Source organism: Pleurodeles waltl, chromosome 12 (genome assembly GCF_031143425.1).
Source record: "Pleurodeles waltl isolate 20211129_DDA chromosome 12, aPleWal1.hap1.20221129, whole genome shotgun sequence".
Lineage (NCBI taxonomy): Eukaryota > Metazoa > Chordata > Amphibia > Caudata > Salamandridae > Pleurodeles > Pleurodeles waltl.
The window spans coordinates 143,969,323-143,993,591 of record NC_090451.1 but is presented as its reverse complement, the minus strand read 5'-3'; the positions used below and the strand labels follow the sequence as shown (position 1 = coordinate 143,993,591).

Sequence of the window (24,269 nt, the reverse complement as noted above, 5' to 3'; positions counted from 1 at the left end):
TATTTACAACAGGCAAACAATATTTTATTAAGTACAACAACGGTTCAGGACAAGGAAACTGGTTATACATGAGTCAAACTTCACGAAGCAAGAAACTGGCAGAGCTGGAGGGACACGTGCAGCACCCTTTGCACAAATCTTTCATGGTCTCTGCAGACATTCTCCGTGGATCCGGACTGCTTTTTTGTGGAATGTTTTTATATATTTGTATTTATTTCTTTTTTTTTTTTTTGCTGGAAATGCTGGTGGATTGTTTCGACATTGTATAGTCTTTGGATGTCATGGATTTGTATACAGCGATCGACACTGAGCAGCATGCCTAGGCCTACCCACGGGTACAAAGATAACTCATGTAACTGCGACACTTCACAATATTTAGCAGGATCTGCACGTCACAGGCTTTGTTCAACCATGTCACAGGAGTGGAGGGGCTCTTCTTGTCTAAGGCAGTTTCGGCTGGAGCATTTCACCAGTGATTCCAGAGTTCTATAGAAGAACAATGCTGATGTATCAAGAAAGATGAAAAGGCTGTCATAAAGATCAGAATTTTGGCTGTCTGCCTATGCATAAGATCGCTCGAACAGCAGGAGACAGACTACCTGCCTGTGCATAAGATCCCTTGAACAGCAGGAGATTGGTTCCCTGCCTAACATAAGATGACTCGAACAGCAGGATCGACAGCCTGTCTTTGCATAAGATCACTCAAACAGCTGGAGATTGGCTGCTTGCCTATGCATAAGATCACTTGAACAATGCTTTGCTCTATGGCCAAGCGCGAATACCGAAGGTCTTTTTAATGGTCGGTTTGAGTTGATAGACAATGTTCTTACCATGTATGAGTACATTGATTGGCTTCTTACTACTAATCAGATGCTAGATGAACTAGAGGATGCGGGCAAATTTCCTTTGAATCATCATCCAAGTAAAAACAAATTATATATCTGAATATATATATATTGGAGACGTTTGGCACCTTTCACTTCAGAGATTGGCATTTCCTTCTCATTCAGTGCACTGTTGAAGGAAGTTCTTATACAATACTGATGTTTTTGATACATTGATATCTAGTCAGGCATCAGACTAGTACGTCTCTCATCCATTCACAAAGGGCAAAAGTGCATGCCTGAAATTAATCAGTGACCAATGCAATTTGGAAAAATGTCACCCGTGAAACATAAACTATATCATCAATGAATGTGCTCCAGAAATCTGCTACTCATCTTTACTGTTTGTGAAGCTTAAGCAATATCATGTTGTGCTCTTTTGGGTGCTGTTGATAGATCACTATGGACAGTTCTTTAGTAGAAATTTACCAAAGCGCGGTTGCATAATGCATGTCAAATGTAGTTGCATTCCATAATTATTCTTTCACATATTCAAAACGTATGCTGAAACTCATTAGGCATAGTATGCAATTTCTGTTCTTTAGACCATGCTCTTATGCTATGGCAACATTACCCTAAGTTGTAATATTGGAGTAATGAGGTGAGTACATTTAAAAAATATACATTTTTATCTCAATAAATCTCCGTGAACAGTGGAGATGTGTTCCCTATATCAGAGCACATTCTTGTTTGAAATCATGTATCCTTATTCTTTATTATACACTGGCGAGATTCTGTATAAAGTGTATAAGTGATGACTCTAGAATGCCTTGTTTATTGAAACAATAATACAATTTCCCTTCTAATTATATCTTGTTTTGTAGATCGTAGAGATAAAGTGAGATTGTAAACTATGCTGATAAAATGGATTGAACCAACCTATTTCAATAAATATTTAATGTTGCTGTGTTCTTCAATAAAACATTTTCAGAAAGGTCACTGGTGTTGGCCTAAAGATCTGAAAACGAATTTTTACTTTTCTTTTTTGAAATAAGACCTCCAGTAATGTTTAAGTAGGTGTGCACTACATCAACGAATGCGGGGAATGTGGATCACTCTTGGCATGTCGAGTTACCAAGTCTTTAGGTTGAGTGCAGATTTAGCTTTTAGAAAGAACGTCCTTCTCCATCCTCCATGGACCCAAGTTGTTGCAGTGACAGTTTCCCCCTGTTAAAGGGACACCTCCTGTCTTGACATTCGACCCCTGGGGAGGCATCTGTAATATGTGGCATTTGTCTTCCCAGTTCATGCGTAATTTGAACATGTGTACACACTTAGATGAGTGGTCATGGCAAGGTGAAAGGGAGTTCCTCGCACTCTACTGGAACACCTCGGGGTGTTTCAGAAGAATCTTCTCAATGTAGTTTTCTAGCTCTTCCTCCTTGTCCTGGCTGTCATCGTAATAGTCTTCTCTCTGCATCAAGGAACCTGGAGGGTTGTAGTAGTATTGATGTGGCTTCTGGAAAGCCCGGGGCTTGATGTAGTTGGAGTAGGTGTTTTGCTTATCTCTGTACTTTCTGGGCAAGGCCATGGGTGTGTCTTCATATTCTAGGTCGTTCCCCAGTACATTGTTGTTCCAGACTCCTTCCTCCTTCATGTGGTGTTTGGAATGTTCCTTCTTGTGGTAAGGTGGGTAGTACATCGGTTGGGGGGCTTCATGCCTGGATGGAATGGTCCTCACCCTCTCTTTGTGGGCCTTGTTGTGCCTCGGATCTTCCCTTTCTGAGGAATCTTTTTTCTTCTTCTCAACATCATTGATAATGTCTATGACATCATCAGCGGGCAGGTGGAGTTTGCTGGAGATCTCAATGAGTTTATCTATGGTCTGGGGATCCATGTCTTCATCCTCCTCATTGGATCGCTTGTCCTCAGCAGCGTTGTCTTGTTCTCCCAGGCCATATTCTGAAATGGCATCATCAATGTCATTCCCACCATCATCATCAAATATCAGGTTGTTCTTCTTAGTCTCGTCAGCAAATGCCTCTGCCTCCTCCTTGCCATTATTGTCTTGGTCTGTGTTGTCTTCTCCTTTGAGAAGGTACTGCAAGAGCAGGTTAGAGGCTATGTCTGCAATCTTATCTTCATCTGTCTTTCTGTCCGGTTGCCTCCTGCCATCATCCAGGTTTTCATATTCTCGCACATACTTTTTCTCTTCTACTCTCTCTTTGGTGTATGATCTCCTTTTTTCTTTGTTGGTTTTTTTCTCTGACCCTTGTTCATCCAGCATCCGTTGGAAGTCTTCTAGCTCTTTCAAGATGTTGTTTTGGTCCCTGTCATAGTCTCTGTCCCTTTCCTGGTTGTTGTATGTGTCGATCTCATTGGACCTCTCTCTCTTGGCAGCAGTGCTGTATTTCTGGAGCTCCTGCAGCATGGACTTTAGGTTCTCCAGATCATCAGAGTTGATATCGGTGTCTTCAGTCTTTTCCTCTTCCTTCCAAGGCTTTCTACCCTGTTTGTTCGCCATCTGCTTCTGTGATTCCAGGTTAGTACTTCGAGTTCTGCTCTGGACTTTCTCTGTCATTGTGTCTTCATCGGCTTTAGGCTCATCTTGTGCTGCAAGGTTGTTCTCATACTGTTCAAAGACATTTTCACGCTTGTCAGACGAGTCTTGAGGCTTGTCTTGGTCAACATTTAGAGCCTGAAGGAGTACGGCAGCAAGAGTCTTAGGATCTATGTCTTTGAAGAGCTCATCATCATCCTCGCTGGCGGATGCCTTGGTCTGGTAGTCTGGGAGTGACCTAGCCTGCACCTCTCCCTCTGGATGATTTTTGTTCTCTAGAGGAGCTTCCAAATTGATCTCACGGTCCTGAGCTTTGAGGATCTCTTTGTGTTGGGCTTTGGGCAGATGTGCCTCGTGTTTTTCCTCTCCCAATGGTGCGGCATGGAGATAGCACTCCTGCAAGAGGATGATGGAAAGGGTCAGGGCAGCTCGTTGGAGATATGTTGCCCAAATCATCTCTTTAATGTCCTCCCTGGAAGGAAAAGTGGAAAGTAATTAGAGCAAATCATATACTAAGCAGTAAAAACACTTACACCATTGGGTGAATTACGCTTCAAGAAGTATGATTACAATCACTCAACACTAACAAATAATGGAATTTGAAAGTGGAAAACATAGTAGTTTCCCTATCGGAGGTAAAAGCCCTAAAATGTGTGTGTTTTCATATCTTTTATCCTCTATTCCCAAGTGGTGGTGTGTTGGATGCAGGTTTAGGTATAACCTTAAAGATGATTACATTGAGTCACAAAGTGGCTGTGCTTTGAAGGCTTTCTTCATTCAATTACTGAACGTGGGTATGTTGTAGCTTGCCCCATTACATTGCATATACAGCTTTGTTGCACAGCGTGCACCAATCAATTACATATTTAGATCGGTCCTTTAAGCGTGTCCACATTAGACATATGTAGGTGTCTTACAAGCTTGCAACCCTGAAGTATTTACATCGGTATGTGTCAGTTGTGCGTACATATTGAGATCTGTGTTTAAAGTGAAATCCTATTGAATTACATATTGTGTGAGTCATTTAAGCTTACCTGTACCAAATTGCATTATGTAGGTGTGCTGCAAGCTTGGATTACTTGTGTGAGTATCTGTTGGGAGTTTTCTGCATTGCATTACATGCATGGCTGTTATTGGAAGCGTAACATATACAGCATGTACTCACCCCCTATGTCGTTGTCTCCCTTCCCCTCGCTCTCTCCTTGCCCTTATTCCATCTTTTCTTTATTTGACCTTCTATTATTTTTTTCTGCCTTTCATACTAAAAAGCTACCTGTATCCCTGTCCCCTCTTGTCTCGTTTATCTCGTGAATCCTCTTGACACTTCTCTTTTTTCACATTTCCCCCTCTGATGCCCCCCAATTCAATGCAACTCCTGTCCTCTATTCTTCCCCAAGCCACCACGTCTTACCCTTCTCCTGACGTGTCTGTATCCTGAAGCTCCTACTAGGAAGGTTGTTCTAATGTATTTATTTTATTTCAAACCCCCTTGCCTCCTATTGACACCAAAGGTCTTACATTGCCTTTAGCTTTAACTCTGTTCTGTCACTGCTACAATTAATTATGATGTGCCATGGGTGACTAGATTCAATTTCATCCCCGTTGCTGGTGGTTATTGTTGTATTAATCGCCCCCTCCGTGACCGAATAGGACACAATAGTCTGCAGGTGTAGTCACAAAAACATGAAGCAGTGGTCAAGAAGACCCTCTCCCCCCTGACTGGACACAAGCCAGATGTGGACTTCAGAACTGGGCACGGTGCTCCAAGTCGGGCCACCAGTTCTGTGACCTGCATTTTAGATGTGTCCTACATTGCCGGATACAGTGCTACGGGTGTGGCTTCCACAAGTGGAGATAGTGACCCAAGTGTGATCGCCATAACTGGCACCTTCTGCTGGTGTGCCCTTAAGAAATGGGCACTATGCACCAAATGAGTCCTTCAAAGCTGGACACAATACTCCTGTTGTGACCTCCACACTTAGTCACATTTCTAGATGTTAGACCTCCAAAACTGACCACGATACTCTAGGTGTGGCCTCAGGATGTGCACACAATGCTCTAGATGTACGAACTTGACAGAATAGTACTACATGTTATCTGAAACGGGGCACACTTCTCAAGAAGTGGCTCCAGAATTTACACAATTGCCTGTGTGACAACCAGAAATAGATATAATAAAGTAGTATACTAGGTTTGGTCTTCGGAAATGATCGCAAAGAATCAAGTGTGACCTTCAGAGATGAGCACAATACACCAGGTGCGCTCTATAGTCACACCTATTCTGTAGAAAGCTTTGGCAAATTTAGAGGTCCTTTACAATTTCTGCCCATCTCGCTTCCTCTGACACCAAAGAAAATGCAGGAAAAAGCAGTAAATACCAGGCTGACAGAATTTCTTGATTTTGAAGCATCACTGGATTGAGTACAGTCAGGATTTATAGAGAAACATAGCACAGAGTCACTGCTCGTTGCCGCAATAGATGAACTAAGATGGACCCTAGATGCCATATTACATGCACCTTTTAGATCTATCAGCCACCAATTATTTTAACTAGATTGAGGGAGATTGGTGTTGGGCCTTGGCTCCATAGTGGATAACCTCCAATCTTAGTAAGCGCTACTGAAAGAAAAAAATGGGCTCCTAATTATCTGATGAATATCCTGTACACACTGGGGGGACCTCGGGACTGCTCTTTTATCCCTATGCTTTATAATATTTATGTAAAATCCCTGACAAAGCTCAGAAGATTTTTTTGTGTACCATTTTATGATGTACATGGACGATACGCAGCTAATTATTAGATTGGATAGTGACCAAAATCAGGCTTGCACAGCTTTCTTAATGCATAATCAGGGGGCAGCTAGAATGCTAAGAGAAAATGCTCTAAAGCATAACTTAGAAAAGACCAAGGTAATGGACTTATACCACGATAACGAGTTTGGTCAGACCTGTGCTGGCCTCTAGACCTTGGCTCCACCCCGACCCTGAAAATAGCAATCAAGGATAGGGGGTTACCTTGAAGATAATCTGTCTTCTCACAAGCAAGTAAACATTGCTATAATCACACGTGTGTGTATTATGGCCTGGACTACTCAAGAAAATTCTTTTTTTTTTTTTTTTTTCCCTTTGGAAGGGTGGAAGATAGCAGTTCAGGCCCTGATTCTATGGCACTGGTAATTGTCTCTAGGCATAAACAAGTCTGAGGCCATGAACCTGCAAATCATACAGAATTTAGACTGTATATCTGATCTTTAGACTTCCATAAATGGGGCTGGTTTCGCCTAATTTTGGGAATTTGGTGTTACATGAAATTCCTGGAATTATGCCGTTATGCCACTTCCTGTAATTTTGCACCATTCATGGTAACAATGTACTCTGAACGTGCCGTTGTGGTAAAACTGTACTGCAAATGTGCGGAAATAACAGAACTGCCTTCGATCCACTGCCAAAAGCAGTCTGAGAATACCTTGTTTGCGACTGGTTCAGTTTGGAGGAAGGTCCTTTTGCTTGCTAGCTATTAAGGCCTGTAATACCCTGCCTCATAAGCTGGAGGAGGTTAATCCCTATTATCCTTCTAGGAAAGCTCTAAAAACAGCTGTGTTTGAGTAGTCTGCTCATGGTTGAAGGAATATATGTTCAGAAAGTATCTAGCACCAAAACATCCATTGGCCAACAGTTTACTATTATAAGATATCGTAACATAAGATAACTGAGCAGAAAACAGCACGTGGCATTCAGAACTTCACACAGTGCATCTGATGTGGCCCACATAACTGAAAACAATGTATCTGATGTGGGCTACAGCACCGCGCAAAATGTACCAGGTGTGGTCTTTAGAACTGTACTCACTGTGCCAGATCTTCCATTCAGAACTTCACAGAGTGCACCGTGTGCCCTTCAAAACCGGGCATAATGAATCAGGTATGGCCTTCAGACCTGAGCAAAATGTGTTGGTGTGATCTTTATATCAGAGCACAATGTATTGGGTGTGGCCTTCAGAACAGGGTACAATGCACCAGGTGTGTTCTTCACAAGTGAGCACAACGCATAAGATTCTGGCATTCAGAACAAAGGACAATATACCAGGTGTGGCCTTCAGAATTGGGCACAATGCACCAGGTGTATTCTTCAGACTGGAACATAGAGCAGCAGATGTGGCCTTTAGAAGTGAATGCAATGTACCAAGCATGCCTTTCGGAACTGGGCACAATGCGCCAGGCTTGAGCTTCATAAATGTGCATAATTCATAAGATTTGGCCTGCAGAACTGGGCACAATGCACCAGCCGTGGTCTTCAGAACTGAGCACAATGCTCAGGTGCAGTCTTCAGAACTAAGCACAACGAACCCAATACAGACTACAGAACTGAGCACAATGTACCAAATGTGGTCTTCAAGACTGGGTACAGTGCATCATGTTTTGTCTTCAGAACTGAGAACAACCTACTAGATATGGCATTCAGAAGTGAGCACAATACTTCAGGTGTGGTCTTCGGAACTGGGCACAATGAACCATGTGTGGTCTTCAGATCTGGGCACAATGCTCCACGTGTACTCCTTCACAACAGAGCACAATGCACCAGGTGGGGTTTTCAGAATGGAGCACAATATACCAGATGTGGCCTTCAGAACTAGGCACAATGCACCAGGTGTAGTCTTCAGAATGGAGCACAGCACAGCCGATATGGCCTGCAGAGCTGAATGCAATGTGCCAAGCATTCCCTTCAGAACTAGGTGCAGTGCAACAGGCTAGGCCTCAAGAACTGGGCATGATGCATCAGATGTGGCCCTCAGAGGTGAGCACAATGAACCTGGTGTGGTTTTCAGAACTGGGTGCAATGCATAAGATATGACATTCAGAAGTGAGCACGATGCTGCAGGTGTGGTCTTCAGAACTGGGCACAATGCACCATGTGTGGTCTTCAGAACTGGGCAGAATGCACCATGGATGGCCTACAGAACTGGGCACATTGAACCATGTGTGGTCTTCATAACTGAGAACAATAAACCAGGTCTGGTCTCCGCACAATGAAACAGGTGTGGTCTTCAGAACTGGGTACAATGTAGAAGATGTGGCCTTCAGAACTGGGCACAATTCACCATGTGTGGTCTTGAGAAGTGAGCACAATGAACCAGGTGTAGTCTTCAGATCTGGGCACAATACACTAGGTGTGGTCTTCAGAACTGGGCACAATGCACTAGGTGTGGTCTTCAGAACTGGGCACAATGCACCAAGTGCGGCCTTCAGCACTTGGCACAATGCACCGTGTGTGGTTTTCAGAACTGGGTGCAATGCACCATGTGTGGCCTTCAGAACTTGGCACAATGCATAAGATGTGGACTTCAGAAGTGAGCCCAAAGAACCAAGTGTGGTCTTCATAAATGAGCACAGTGAACCAGGTCTTGTCTCCAGAGCTGAGCATTATGAACCAGGTGTGGTCATGGAACTGGGTGCAATGCATGAGAGGTGGCCTTCAGTAGTGATCACAATGCACCAGGTGTGGTCTTCAGAACTGGGCACAATTCACCATGTGTGGCCTTCAGGAGCGAGCACAATGAACCAGGTGTGTTTTTTGGAATTGGGCACAATGCCCCAAGTGCGATCTTCAGAACTGGGCACAATGCACCAGGTGTGGTCAGCAGAGGGGCACAATGCACCACGTGTGGTCTTCAGAACTGGGCACAATGCACCAGGTGTGGTCATCAGAGTGGGGCACAATAAATCGAGTGTGGTACAATAAATCGAGTGTGGTCTTCAGAACTAGGCACAATGCACCAGGTGTGGTCTTCAGAACTGGGCACAATGCACCAGATGTGGCCATCAGAGCAGGGCACAATGCACTAGGTTTGGTCTTCAGAACTGGGCACAATCCATCAGATATAGCCTTCAGAAGCTTCTGCTCCAGTTATGCACTCCACACCCTGACACACAGGGCACAGTGCCCAGTTGCTGCCCCGCCACTAAACATTGGTGCTATCACAGCTCCATGTTACTCTGACACACACTCCTTTTGCAACTCAATATTCCTTGTGCTTCCACCTCTGTCCTGGGCACACCCTTGTAGTGTCCCAGCTATCGTTGCTATGGTGGGTCATCTTACAGTGCGTCGCATGTGTGTGGGAAAAGTTATGTCTAGTTCATTTCTGGTTTGAATTGTATTCAAAAAGCAAATTGCAATCCCCCTACTCTCTGTGACCACTTGCAAAGAATTATGGGCCCCGGGTCAGGAACTGCTTTACAAGTATGCCTCCTGAACAAGACCCATCTAAGGAAGGAAATGCATATGGGCTTGGGGTGAAAAAATGTCAACGTCATACCAATATCAAAATGACAGTCTTAAGATTGTTTATGAACCCTTGGATTCGCTATGTGAATTAAAAAAAAAAACTTGCTAGCAATAATCCTTTTACCACTAAAGTGAGGTGCCTTAGACGTCCCCCCTAGGTAGGGACCTCAACCAGGTATGATTTTGAGTTTCTCGACCAGTGATGCTGGACAGGAGGCAGGCCCCAGCCCAGCCGGCGCTTGGGAAATAGCTACAAGGCCGTGGTGCCCCGAGGGCTTGTTGTTCTCTGGTCTGGACACGCTTTCAGCCACTCGGTGACCAAACCTGGTGGCTTAAACTCACATCAGCTCTTCAACAAGAGGAGGGAAGACATTCCACGGAGAGCGAGAGGTCTAGTTTTAGTGGGCGCAGGGGGAGCTGGCCACCGGGGCCTGGGGGCAACCGAGAGAGATCTAAAGTGGAAGATCTGGAGGTGGCGGGGGGTCCTATGGAGAAGGGTTCGAGCTGGGGAGGTAACAGGATAGGGGTAACAGAACTGTGGAGCGAGGCCGAGAAGAACCTGGGGCAAGATCGAATGTCCCGGGGATGAGACAGGCGAGAGGCTGAGTAGAAAGGCACCGAGTGAGATGCTGTAAAAGTGGTAAACAGGCTCCGGAAGCGCGAGTCGAGTGCTGGAACGAGATCTGCCGACTGTAGAAAGAGGATGTGCGGGAGATCTGAGGTCTGTGAGCTGAGGCAGAAGGCGAGGGGCTGAGTAGAGAGGCACTGAGTGAGAAGAGATTGTAAGAGAGATCAGCAGCCTCCGGAGTGACCTGTCGGGGACCGGAAGGAGATCTGTAGAGTGGAGAGAGGCTGAGGATAGCATGGGAGAGAGAGCTGCGGTCTCTGGATAGACAAGGAAGATGAGAGGCTCAGTACAGAGATATTGAGAGAGAAGAAGTTGTACCAGAGATCAGCAGCCTCCTGAGTGACTTGTCGGGGCCGGGCAAAGCTACCCTGAATGTGGAGAGAGGCTGAGTAGAGGATGGGAGGGGGAACTGAGGTGCGTGGGCTGAGACAGAAAATGGGGCTGAGTAGAGAGATACTGAGAGAGAAGAGGTTGTAAGGGAGATCTCCAGACTCCACACTGGCTAGACCGGGAGGGAAGGAGATTTTCGGACTGTGGAGAGGCTGAGAAGAGGGTGGGAGGGAGATCTGTGGGTTCCTGTGGAAGCGCATGGGGGGGATATCCGCTGTGGGCAGTGAGGGAAGAGTGGAGACTCAGCGAGGAGAGGCTGTGGGAGAGGGGAGCAGGCGGGACAGTCTGCGGGCTGCAGAGACGGAAAGGAGGGAGCGACCGAGGTCTGCAAGTTGTGGACACTGAAGGGGGCGGTGAGAACTGCGGGCTGTGGACGGAGGAAGCGGGCAGCCGAGCGGGCGTGAGCAACAGCAGCGTCCAGAGAAGTTCGAAGAACAGACAACGGGGGCGGCGGGCGTGGAATCAGTGCTTTAAATGGACCTGGGAAGTACTGGTACTCACTATCCAGAGTACCTGTTTGCTCCCGAGAAGTGCTGGCACTCTCCCATTTAAATGCATTGCACCGCTGCTGAGGAGCGCGGGAACTCCCCTTTTCAGGTGAAAGTGCGGGTACTCAGTACCGGGCAGTACCTGCCCATTTAAAGCACTGGGTGGAAAGGGACAGGCAAAAAGCTAGAGTTCCGGGAGCTAGAAAAGATAGTGGAACATGGAGTTCCGTCCTCGCCACCTGTCTTGGGTGCGGGGAGGATGCGGGGGTGTTCTAGGGGAGGGCTATTAAGTTAAGGTCAAAACACCCCCCCCCCCCCCCCCCCCCCTATCTTCATGGGATCGCAGGCAAGGCATGGCTGCGCTCTTAGTGGGGCACACCTTCCAAGGGCGCCCCTCACTTGTGTGGGGGCTGCAGAGGAGGACGGGGTCCCAGCGCAGCATTCATTTATTGTGCGACCGAGGGAAGGTGCCGATCAAGCTGTAGCTCCTTGAAGCACGCAACACCCAAAAACCTCTCGCAGCACCGTATAGCCAATACACCAATGGCAAGCACCACAAAGCACATCTGCAGCACGTACCCCTACACACCCTTGAATATCAAACAACAGGTGGTCTCACTAGGCAATACAAAAAACACATGCAACGCCCGCTCTCAGTAGCACGTAACAAACAACCCCAACATCAGACACGTATGTCTGCAAAAACAGACAACACGTCCTAGAACATCAAATAACACATACACTATGCAACATATACCCAATAGAGGAAAACGCATACCAGGCAGCGCCTTCTCCCAGGAGAGTGTAACAGACACCCCCAAAACCCGGCAACACAACTCCAAGACCAAGTAACACCTACGTGCCACAACATCAGTAACAATTACCGAAGCACAGGAGCCACATGCCCAAAGATTTAAGCAATAGAAACACAGGACACCACATAGCCACATTACTAGGCAATCCACTCTTCTCAGGCCACATAACACACCCTAGCACTACACAGTAACAAAAACATCAGAACACATTTAGTGCACACTACGCCCACTCGCCTCTTGGAGCTACATGCTGCAACACCAGACAACACACAGTATTATACTAGACAACACATAATTTACAGCAAGCTACAAATATTAGCCAGCGCCTTCTCCCAATACCATGTAAACGCCCCCCCCCCAAAACCAGCCGCACATATGACAACATCAAGCAGCACAAACTCCCCATATAGTACAACACACACCCACAGTATCACTCAACAAACACCTTTAGCTTGGGCCATACATACACCAAAACCCAGTGACGTACACTGCAGTACCAGGTAACTCATGCCTCTATAGTAAAGCTGCCTGTACCCTAGCCAATGAGCAACATAAGCCATGGCAGCAACATACACATACTCTGTCCCCAAATAAATAAATCAAGGCAAACATACCACTAATGACTAGTAATATATGCCTTCCCACGCCGCAATACCAGGTAAAACATATCAAGCTAGTTGCCATTAGATATCCACACACACGGCAAAACCCCGTGCCCCTACTGCAGTAGGCAACAGGTTCCCCACACCGAGTAATGCATCACCTAAACCCACGGCAAAACACGCCTCTAAAGCTTGAAAACGCACTCATCCAACAATGAACAACACACAGGGTGACATTAAACCCAACTCCAGAGAACAACCCCCAGCAACACAGAATAACATACCCACCCAAAACCAAGCATCACTTGATGACACACACTGCAGCACCAATAAAGCACGCATCCAACAGTTCATTCATTGTGTTTGCAGGGCCACGGAGTACGTTAACCCCTATGCACGTATTATGAAGTATTTCTAAGTGATTCCTACTTGAATGTTGTTTTGTACACATGGCCCTAGCCCAGTTCCATTGGAATACAGGGGGGGGCGTGTTTGATTTTGGTATGCAGCACTGATCAGCAGGCAGTACACATTATATACCCAAGCACCAAATAATATATATCACCAACACTAGACAACATATGACAACACCACCAGAAAATACATGCTCCAACACGAGGCAATACAAAGCCAAAAGACTGTGCAGCACATACACCATTACTGGGCAATATATGTCATAACACCAGGGAAAAAAATGCCTAAAAGAGGACAGTACAAACACCAACACTGCTTTGTACACAGCCCGACATTCAGCAACACACGTTCAACACGAGGTAACTCACAGCACCAACACCAGAGAACAGACACACCAACGTAAGACAACACCCACTCCAAACCAGCTAACACATACCTCGCTCCAGGCACCAACGCCATCCCCCACCAAACCAGGCAACAGTTACTTCAAAATCATCTCCATGAATATAAGGGAGTACACCACCAGCAACAGGCAGGAAACCCCACCAATGCCATGCAAAATATACCACAGCACATGGCAACATAACCCCGTTCCCTAAATACTTCTGTCAAAAGACAACTCCTTTTATCAACACCACGTGCCAAGTACCCCCACCTGAAGAAAACAAAAATCTATGACGGTAGGCAGCCCAAACACTGGTGCGAGGCAATGCATATTTAAGTGTTAGATAAAAACATGCCCAACACCAACAAACTGGTGCCCCACACCTCAAGAATCATACCAACAACACATAGCAACATATATCCCTAATAGCATGCATCACATATTCTTAGCATCTGGCAAACTATACCCAAAAATATTCACCGCCCCTTCAGCACCAAACATCACATACCATCTAACACTAAGCGACATATACTCCAACACCAGCCAACACTCTCCTCCACCATGATGCAACAAATGGCCCCAAAACAGGTGATAAAACCTCTAATTAAAACAAGACGAACAAACTGCAGCAATGTGTTGTACATTGCATCGTTAGCATGTAACAAGCACCCCAGTATCGTGCAGAACCCACCCCAAAGACCAGATGATGCTCAATGTGATATAGCGCAACCCATGACCACTGTATAGGACATCACACAGTCTCAGTGCTAGACACCTCATCCCCCCAATAATGGCAATGCATAACTTAGTACAAAGGAGCATGTATGCCAAACACCAGACAGCAGCAACTCTTAACACTAACCACCAAGCAGCACATACCACAACAGCACACATTTTGAGCACCATACAACAGGCACCATAACACTAGGCAGCATACGCCTTCATCACCACACATACTCAACACTAATTAGCATATTCTCCAAACATAAAACAAAAAATGGCAAGAAACAAATTTCCAGACACCAAGCAAAACGTACCTCAACACCAAGCAAAGCAACCACTAGCAACATTAGGCAATAAACAGCATTGGGCGTACCGTCCCAAAATCAAGCATTGCCCTGCCCATCTTCAGCCAAAACTTGCCCCAGCAAAGACCACAAGACACCTGACACAGGAAAATCATGGTAAAGCATACCCACACTATTTGAAGTACACCTGCGCCATCCCCAACACCAGACAACATATACAGAGAAATAAATAGTACATACTACAACACTGGCCACACTCACCACAACATTGCATAACAGCCACCCAAAATCTGTTCAGTATAAACCTATAACACCAGGCAATATTTGAGCTCAAATAACCACCAGTAAACACTCATTCAACACTGTAATAACATTGTACCATTTATATGGGGCACCAGATTACATTATTGGATGAGTAACATTCTACACTACGGGAGTATGCATTTTTGGCAGTGTTGTTTTCGTTATGACCCTCTGTGGGAAACAATTTGATGATGAGCGTGAGTGAACAGAGAGGTGCCCTTATCTAGTCTTGGGGTACCACTTCTACCAGTGTGATGGACGAGGAAGTGTGAGAGACAGCCACAAAACTATATTTGTGATTAGCTGGCACTTATAATTTACTCTTCAGGGCAGCAGTAGACACACACAACACTGGGCAACGTACCATCCAAAAAGCAAGAAGCATCCCCAATGCCTGGCGAGATATACCCCAAAACCTGGCAACATATACACCTAATGGACAGTTCCATTAACATTAACGGTGCATAAGACACAGCAACGTTGGGCAGTCCACATGGTAACACCAGGAACATATCTCAATAGTCAACACTGGGGAAAACCACAAAGAACATGTACCCGACACTGCACAGATAATAGTCAATGTAAAGACATAGCATCAAGGAAAGCACACTCAAAACCCAAGATCACATACCCCTCAATACCAATAAATATCTGCTCTAACATTAGGCAGCACAGACCACACCACCAGGCGACACAAACCTCAGCAGCAAACAGTACCACCCCAACACTGCAGAGCGTTATCTCGGTTCTGCGTCACAAATAGCACAGATATTGAATGATACTCTCAGCATCAGGCACATATACCTGCACCAATGGACAACACATACTACAACACCAAGCAACACAAACCCTCAACACCGACTGTACAACATGAGGAAACGCAGACCCCTACATCAAAGAATGTTTACCTGCAAGGACAAATAATTCATACCCCTAAAACTAGGTAGCATATAATACTGCAGGAATCTATTACTAAACCAATGGTCAACATATCTGTTTATGCCACACATGACACAAAATTAGAAAAACCATACCCACAGCCCTGGGCAGATAATACACTCAATATCAGAAATATCAGACAACACATACCCCACCTGCAGCCCAGAAATATTCCCAACAAGGAGCAACCTATTCCCACAGTACCAGTCAGCACCACACTGCGCAGCTCTTACTATCAACTGTAGGCATCAAAGATACTAACCATACACACCATAGAGTAGTAAAGATAACATGATACATATTCCCCCAACTACATTGACTAGCACAAACCAAAAACTAATGGTAAGCCAACACTCTACACCCACCTCAGTTTCCAACCACCCTCACAAATCTCCTCACCTCCACAAAAGCTCCTTGTTTGAGCATTATCCAATTTCAACACAAACAAAACCCCACCAAACCCCGCAAATAGACACTAAACAATCCAGAAATAGTATTTTCTACTCCATTAAAATAAAGCCCAACCTATAAACTGAGTAATGGACTTCCTCCCTTCTAACACTGAACAGTACACAACCTAGCAGTGATGCCTTCTAGTGATCTGTACCCAGCCTCATATACGTATAAGAGCCCAGTACAGGGTTTTTCAAGAGCTCTTTATAGTAAGCAATATTCAGACTCATAAACTAATAAGCCACATGTACAACCTCTTGTAAAAAAAAATAGCCTCCTGTGATGAGCAATACCCCATCTCATACACTAATACACCTCTAGGACAACCTCTTTGAACAGCTCCGTATAGTGAGCAATATGCAAACTCATGCACCTAGCAACCCAAGTACAAGCTATCGCAGTGGCCCCCATAGAGATGCACAGCATCATACACTAATACATCCTAGTGCTTACTTTCAATAGCATCGTACACTGAGTAATACTCAACCTCACACCCAGTACCCAACCTCATGCACCAATGCAATCCAAGTACAGGCTATTGCAGTGGCCCCCCATAGAGATGCACAGCATCATACGCTAATACATCCCAGTGCTAGCTTTCAATAGCATCGTACACTGAGTAATACTCAACCTCACACCCAATACGCAACCTCATGCATCAATGCAATCCAAGTACAAGCTATCACAGTGGGCCCCCCAAAGAGATGCATAACTTCATTCACTAATACATCCCAGTGCTAGCTTTCAATAGCATCGTACACTGAGTAATACTCAAACCTCACACCCAATACCCAACCTCATGCATCAATGGAACCCAAGTACAAGCTACCGTAGTGCCCCCCCAAAGAGAAGCACAACATCATACACTAATACATCCCAGTGCTAGCTTTCAATAGCATCGTACACTGAGTAATACTCAACCTCACACCCAGTACCCAACCTCATGCACCAATGCAACCCAAGTACAAGCTATTGCAGTGGCCCCCCCAAAGAGATGCATAACTTCATACACTAATACATCCCAGTGCTAGCTTTCAATAGCATCGTACACTGAGTAATACTCAACCTCACACCCAGTACCCAACCTCATGCACCAATGCAACCCAAGTACAAGCTATCACAGTGGCCCCCCATAGAGATGCACAGCATCATACACTAATACATCCCAGTGCTAGCTTTCAATAGCATCGTACATTGGGAGATACCCACCCTCACATCCAATACCCAACCTCATGCACCAATGCAACCCAAGTACAACCTGTTGCAGTACCCCCTTACAGTGTCCCTACCCCCACACACATCAGTACACACCAGTACAAGCTCCGTATAGCGCCTCCTAGTGGGAGATATCCATTCTCACACACTAGTCCATCACAGTACAATCTCCTGAAATAGCCCCCGAGAGTGAGCACTATCCAACCTCACACACAAATACATCTCAGTACAAGCTCTAGAAATAAATAACTCCTTATAATGAACAATACACACCCTCACACAAAAATACACCAGAGTACAATCTACTGCCCTGCAATAGCCCTTTATAGTGCACAATATCCAACCTCATGCATCCATACAACTCCAGTACACACTCTTAGAATAGCCCGACATAATGAGCGATATCCAACCTCATACACTAATACAGTCCTAGCACAAGCTATTGCAACCGCCCATCAGAGCGACACCCACCCTTCTACACTGAAACCAGCAGTACAAGCTCTTGCAACGGTCCCTCTTAGCAATGCCCACCTTAATACACAAAGAAGCCCCCAGTACAATCTCTTGCAATAGCCCTTCTTGTGAGTAATACCCAACCTCACACACCAATACAACTGCAGTAAAAGCTCCTGCAATAATCCCGCTTAGTGAGTGATACCCAAATGCACCCCCGTGCAAGCTCTCTTCACAGAGAGCGATGCCCAACATCAATGCCCAGCCTCAAACACTAATAGACCCCAGTATAAGCTCTGTTTAAGGCAAGCAATGCTCAACCTCAATATCTAACCTCAGACACCGATACACCCCAGTACAAGCTGTTTATAACGTGTGAAGCCCAACCTCGAACACTAATATGCTCCAGTACAAGCTCTTTTTTTAGTGAGCAATGCTCAACCTTAATATCCAACCTCAAACCTTATACATCCTAGTACAAACTCTCTTTATAGCAAACAATATTCAACATCAATACCCAACCTCAGACACTGTTGCACCCCAGTACAAGCTCTGTTTATAGCGAGTGATGCCCAACCTCAAACACTAATACGCCCCTGTACAATCTCTCTTTATAGCGAGCAATGCTCAACCTTAGTATATCCAACCTCAAACGCTTATACATCCTAGTACAAACTCTCTTTATAGCGAACAATACTCAACACCAATACCCAACCTCAAACACTAATATAACCCAGTACAAGCTCTCTTTATAGCGATCAATGCTCAACCTTAATATCCAACCTCAAACGCTTATACATCCTAGTACAAACCCTCTTCATAGCGAACAATACTCAACACCAATACACAACCTCAAACACTAATATACCCCAGTACAAGCTCTGCTTAGAGTGAGCAATGCTGAACCTCAATATCAAGCCTCAAACACTTATACACCCAGTACAAGCTCTCTTTATAGCTAACAATACTCAACATCAATACCCAACATCAAACGCTAATATACCCCAGTACAAGCTCTGCTTTGAGCGAGCAATGCTCCTACTCAATATCTAACCTCAAACACGTATTCACCCCAGTACAAGCTATCTGTATAGCAATACCCCACCTCAAACACTAATATACCCCAGTACAAGATCTGCTTATAGCGAGCAATGCTCAATCTCAATATCCAACCTCAAACACGTATACACCCCAGTACAAGCTCTCTTTATAGCAAACAATACTCAACATCAGTACCCAACATCAAAGACTAATATACCCCAGTACAAGCTCTGCTTATAGCGAGCAATGCTCAACCTCAATATCCAGCCTCAAACACGTATACACCCCAGTGCAGGCTGTCTATATAGTAAATGATGCATAGCCTCTGTGCCCAACCTTAGACCCACCCCAGTGGAAGCTCTCTTTGTAGCAAGTTATGTCCAACCACAAACACTAATACACATGGTCCAGCTCTGTTTATAGTGAGCGAAGCCCAACCTCATTACTCAACCTCAAACTCTAATACTGAACAATAGAGGCTGTCTTTATAGCGAGTGATGCCCAACCTCAATATCCAACCTCAAACACTAATACACCCCAGTACAAATTGTTTAAGGCAAGCGATTCTCAACCTCATTGCCCAACCTTAGACACACCCCAGTACAAGCTCTCTTTATTGCGAATACTCAACATCAATACACAACCTCAAACACTAATCCACCCTAGTACAAACTCTAAGGCAAGTAATGCTCAACCTCAATGCCCAACCTCAGACACACCCCAGTACAAGCTCTCTTTAAAGCGAACAATACTCAACATCAATACCAAACCTCAAACACTAATACACCCCAGTTCAAACTCTCTGTATAGCGAGCGATGCACAACCTCACTATCCAACCTCAAACACTAATACCACTCAATAGAAGCTGTCTTTATAGTGAGTGATGTCCAAACACAATACCCAAACTCAGGCACTGAGATACCCCAGTACTAGCTGTTGCAAAAGCCCCTTTTGGAAGCAGTACCCAACGCTGCGGACACGAACCCAGCCACGCCCTTGGTACGACGCAGTATTCAATCCAACAGTAACATCTTGTACGGAACACAAACACAACGTACAACTTGAACGTATACACACTAGTGATTGTCAGGACACAAGAATTACTTTCAGTACCCCCTCTCCCTCTTTAGTGATTGAAAATATACACCTCGACAAGCTCTTTCTTCAGCGCTTTGATCTGTTACGTATCTAGGCGCTTGCTTGATTCCGATGCTCCTGGCACACTCGTGTTCTGGACTCTTAGCCCAAGCACTGCGCCTAGTTGATTGCCATAGATTCTTGTTTGGATCCAAGTGCTTCAGTGCTTTCAGGCACTGTCGGGCTTGCGAGCATCACCGGGACTCTTTCAGCATCCTTTCTCGGGCTCTGAAAAGTACTTCCTCTCCCGGGATGGGCTAGGCACTGTTCGGTCTCTGAAAGGTTCTCCCTGTTTGAGCTAGGCACTGTTCGAGCTAGGCATTGTTCGGGCTCTGAAAGGTACTGTCTCTCCGGGGATGTGCTAGGCACTGCTCGGACTCTGTCAGCATCCTTTCTCGGGCTCTGAAAGGTACTGTCTCTCCAGGGATGTGCTAGGCACTGCTCGGACTTAGTCAGCTTCCTTTCTCGGGCCCTGAAAGGTTCACCGTGTTTGAGCTAGACACTGTTCGGACTCTGTCAGCTTCCTTTCTCCTGTTCTGAAAGGTACTATTTCTACAGGATGTGTTAGGCACTGCTCGGGCTCTGTTGGTATACTTTCTCCTGATTCTGAAAGGTACTGTCTCTCCAGGGATGTACTAGGCACTGCTCAGACTCTGTCAGCATCCTTTGTTGGGCTTTGAAAGGTTCTCCCAGGTTGAACTAGGCACTGTTCGAGCTAGGCGCTGCCCGGACTCTGCCAGCATCCTTTCTCGGGCTCTGAAAGGTTCTCCCTGGTGCTGTTTCCCCGGCCTCTGCAGCGGGGTCGCTCGGTCTGTGTCTACCTACCTCGTGTTTGCAGGATCTGCGCGCGGGTTCGTTGCTCACGAACCTTCTACCTGCAGGTTCTCTCCCAGCCTCTCTCGGACTCTGTTCCTGTCCACGTGGCTCTTACAGGTTCTTTCTTTCCCTGGCTCGGTACCCGGCTCCTTGCGTTGGATTTCCAGCGCTGTGCCGGCTTCTGTGCACCCACCCATTGCCTGCTCCGGGAGACTTTGCCTTTAAGGATCTGACCTCTCTGCGTAGATTCCGCACCTAGACCCACGGACTGTACGTCGTCTCTGTACCCAGAGCCGGGCTCTATACATCAACTGCACCTGCAGCCGAGATATGTACATTGTCTGTACCCAGATCCGGTACCTGTACATTGTCTGCACCTAGAGCCGGGACCTGGGGATCGGTGCGTTGTCTCTGAACCTCGACTAGGGCTGTGTACATTGTCTCTGTATCCAGACCAAGGCTCTGTATATTTCTCTGTGTAGGGGCTCTGTGCGTTGCCTCTGCGTGCGGATCTGTACATTGCATGTGTCTCTGCATGCGGGCTCTGCATGTTGTATGTGGTGTCTGCACGATGTCTGTATGCGGGCTCTGCATGTTGTATGTGTTGTCTGCACGTTGTCTGTATGCATGCTCTGTCTCTCTATGCGGCCTCTGTGCGATGTGTCCGTGTGTCTAGACTAAAGGCTCTGTACATTGTCTCTGTACGAGGGCTCTGTCTCGTTTTGCGCGCTCTGAACATCGGGTCTGTGCATTGTTTCTATACGTAAATCAGGGCTCCGTACTTTGTATCAGTATCCGGCTCTCTACGTTGTCTCTCTATCCGGGCTCTGAACCGTGTCTCCGTACGCGGGCTCCGTACCTTGTCTCGGTATCCGGCTCTGTAGTTCTCTCTCTATGCGGGCTCTGAACCGTATCTCCGTACGCGGGCTCGGTATCCGGCTCTGTACGTTGTCTCTCTATGCAGGCTCTGAACCGTGTCTCCGTACGCCTCACTCTGCCCGGCTGTTTCCCGTCTTCTCGTTCAGTAAGGGGTCTCAGACTCGGTGCGCGACTCTCTCAAGCTGTTCGTGTGCATCTGACCGTCTCGGGCTCTGTACCTCGGTACTTTCTGCGTTCCCCGCCTCCTCGCTCTTCCGGACTGGGGCTCAGTGATGAGTTCCTGAGGTCCGTTCTGGGGTCCCGTCTCTCTTGGGGAGGTCGATGCCTGGGCTCCGTACCTGGACTCTGTACCTGCGCTCTGTCCGAGACACCGTACCTGTCCTCCCTCTGCCCGCCCCCGCCGCCCAACCTTTATCTCTGCACCCGGGTGACGTACTTGGGCTCCGTACCTAGACCAGTACCGGTGTTCTTTCTGCCCGCTCCCCAACCTTCATCACCGCACCTGGGTGACGTACTTGGGCTCCGTACCTAGACCAGTACCTGTGTTCTCTCTACCCGCTCCCCAACCTTCATCTCTGCACCTGGGTGACGTACTTGGGCTCCGTACCTAGACCAGTACCTGTGTTCTCTCTGCCTGCCCCCCAACCTTCATCACTGGACCTGGGTGATGTACTTGGGCTCCGTACCTAGGCTCTGTACCTGCGCTTTGACCGTGACACCGTACCTGTGTTCTCCCCTCCACCCACACACACCACCACCCAACCTTCAGCTCCGTACCTGGATGACGTACTTGGGCTCCCTACCTAGACCAGCACATGTGTTCTCTCTGCCCGCCCCACCGCCCAACCTTCATCTCTGTACCTATGCGCTCTGTCCGAACGAGGTACACCGTACCTGTGTTCTCTTTCCTCCCCTCCTCCCCCCAACCACCCAACCTTCATCTCTGTACCTATGTGACGTACTTGTGCTCCTTACCTATCCTCTGTACCTGCGCTCTGTCCGAACGAGGTACACTGTACCTGTGTTCTCCTTCCTCCCCTCCGCCCCCCAACCACCCAACCTTCATCTCTGTACCTGCATGACGTACTTGGGCTCCGTACCTAGACCAGTACCTGTGTTCTCTCTGCCCCACCAACCCCGCAACATTCATTTCTGTACCTGAGTGGCGTACCTGGGCTCCGTACCTGAGACCTGTGGCTGCGCACTGCCCCGGACACCGTATCTGTGTACCTAGACCGGTACCTGTGACCCTTTTGCCATCTCCTCTATCTCTGTACCTCAGTGGCGTACTTGGGCTCCTTCCATAGACCTGCGTACTGTCTGCGGCACCGTACCTGTGTTCTCTCTGCCACCCACCCCCCAACTTTATCTTTATACATGAGTGATGTACTTGGGCTCCGAACCACACATGTACCCGCGCACCGCCCCAGACACCGCCCTGCGGTCCTTCTACCGCCGCCCCCCCCCCCCCCGACCCCCCCGTCTCTGTCCCTCAGTGGCGTGCATGCGCTCCGTACCTAGCTGTACCCGCGCACTGTACCAGGCACTCTAGATGTGTTTTGTCCTTTGCTCTGCACCCCGGGCCTGTGTCGGAGTGCAGTACTGGCTGCGGTTCCTAGACTTTGTATCTCCACTAGGCACCGCACCTGTGTTTCGTCCCTAGCGCCTCGACCCGAAACCTCGACCTCAGTACCAGTGAGCTATACATTGACTATGCACTTACATTATGTACTGTGAATTGTACTGTACCTGCGTGTTCTCTGCCCCCACACCCACCACCAATACCACCACAAGTATGGAACCTGAGCTCTCCTTGGGATAGAAAACGTGTCATTGTTTTGTCCCTTGCCCCGCCCCCCTCGGCAGTGCCTAGGTTCCGCACCCACACTTTGTGTCTACGCTGTGTACCAGGCACCGAACCTGTGTTCTGTCCCTAGCCCCACCCGCACCTCCCTCGTCTTTCCCATTGAGTACCACCATCCTTTCTTCCCCACCCTTTGCGGCCCCCCCGGCTTGGTACCGGAGTGCCCCTTGCCTCCTTACTGTGCCTCTGCCCTGACCGTGCACCCTGTGGCTTCTGCAGTTCTATGCTCTGTACCTGCTGCAGAGCACCATGTTCAGTACCTGATGCTCTCAGTCCGTACCTCTCTCTTAAACTTTGCACCAGACCCCGCGGGGTCTGTAGGACCCTCACAAAGCCTGTCTTGGTCTGTGTCTCTCACGCTCTACACATGGGGCTGTACTTGACTCTCTGGTTCCGTACCTCTCTCCTTACCTCGCTCACTGTGCTTTCTGGCTCTGCTCTCTCTCCTCTGACTGCCTCTGCTGATTTCAGCACCAAGGGGAGCTCCGGCAGCTCATATACCGAGCTCAGGCGTCACGTGACTCTCCCGCATCCCCCGCCATTGACGTCACTGTTCATTCATAAGAATCTGTCCAGGGCCTGGAAGGGGGGTGCGCATGCGCAGACCATCAGAGGGAACTGCATGAATGGGAAGGAAATCATGAATGAATGGGGGAGGGGAGACGAGCCTTACTCCAGCGGTAGGGAGAGGGGGAGGGAGCATTGCTGTCTACAACCAGCCAGGCGAGAAGCCGTGTGCTGCAATGTGC

General features: G+C 47.2%; 1 protein-coding gene across 2 annotated transcripts; it reads right to left on the bottom strand.

The window, feature by feature from the left end:
• Positions 1-24,029, bottom strand: VGF (VGF nerve growth factor inducible). 2 transcript variants are annotated; one of them, XM_069217162.1, is made up of 2 exons: positions 23,932-24,029; positions 1-3,856 (listed from the first exon to the last, which is right to left on the bottom strand). In XM_069217162.1, the coding sequence occupies exon 2, from the start codon at positions 3,838-3,840 to the stop codon at positions 2,203-2,205; it is 1,638 nt and encodes a 545-aa protein (XP_069073263.1). In that variant the 5' UTR covers positions 3,841-3,856; positions 23,932-24,029; the 3' UTR covers positions 1-2,202. The 2 variants fall into 2 exon arrangements, with proteins under 2 accessions (XP_069073263.1, XP_069073264.1); XM_069217163.1 differs by having other exon boundaries at positions 23,920-23,977.
• Positions 24,030-24,269: the final 240 nt, after the last annotated feature.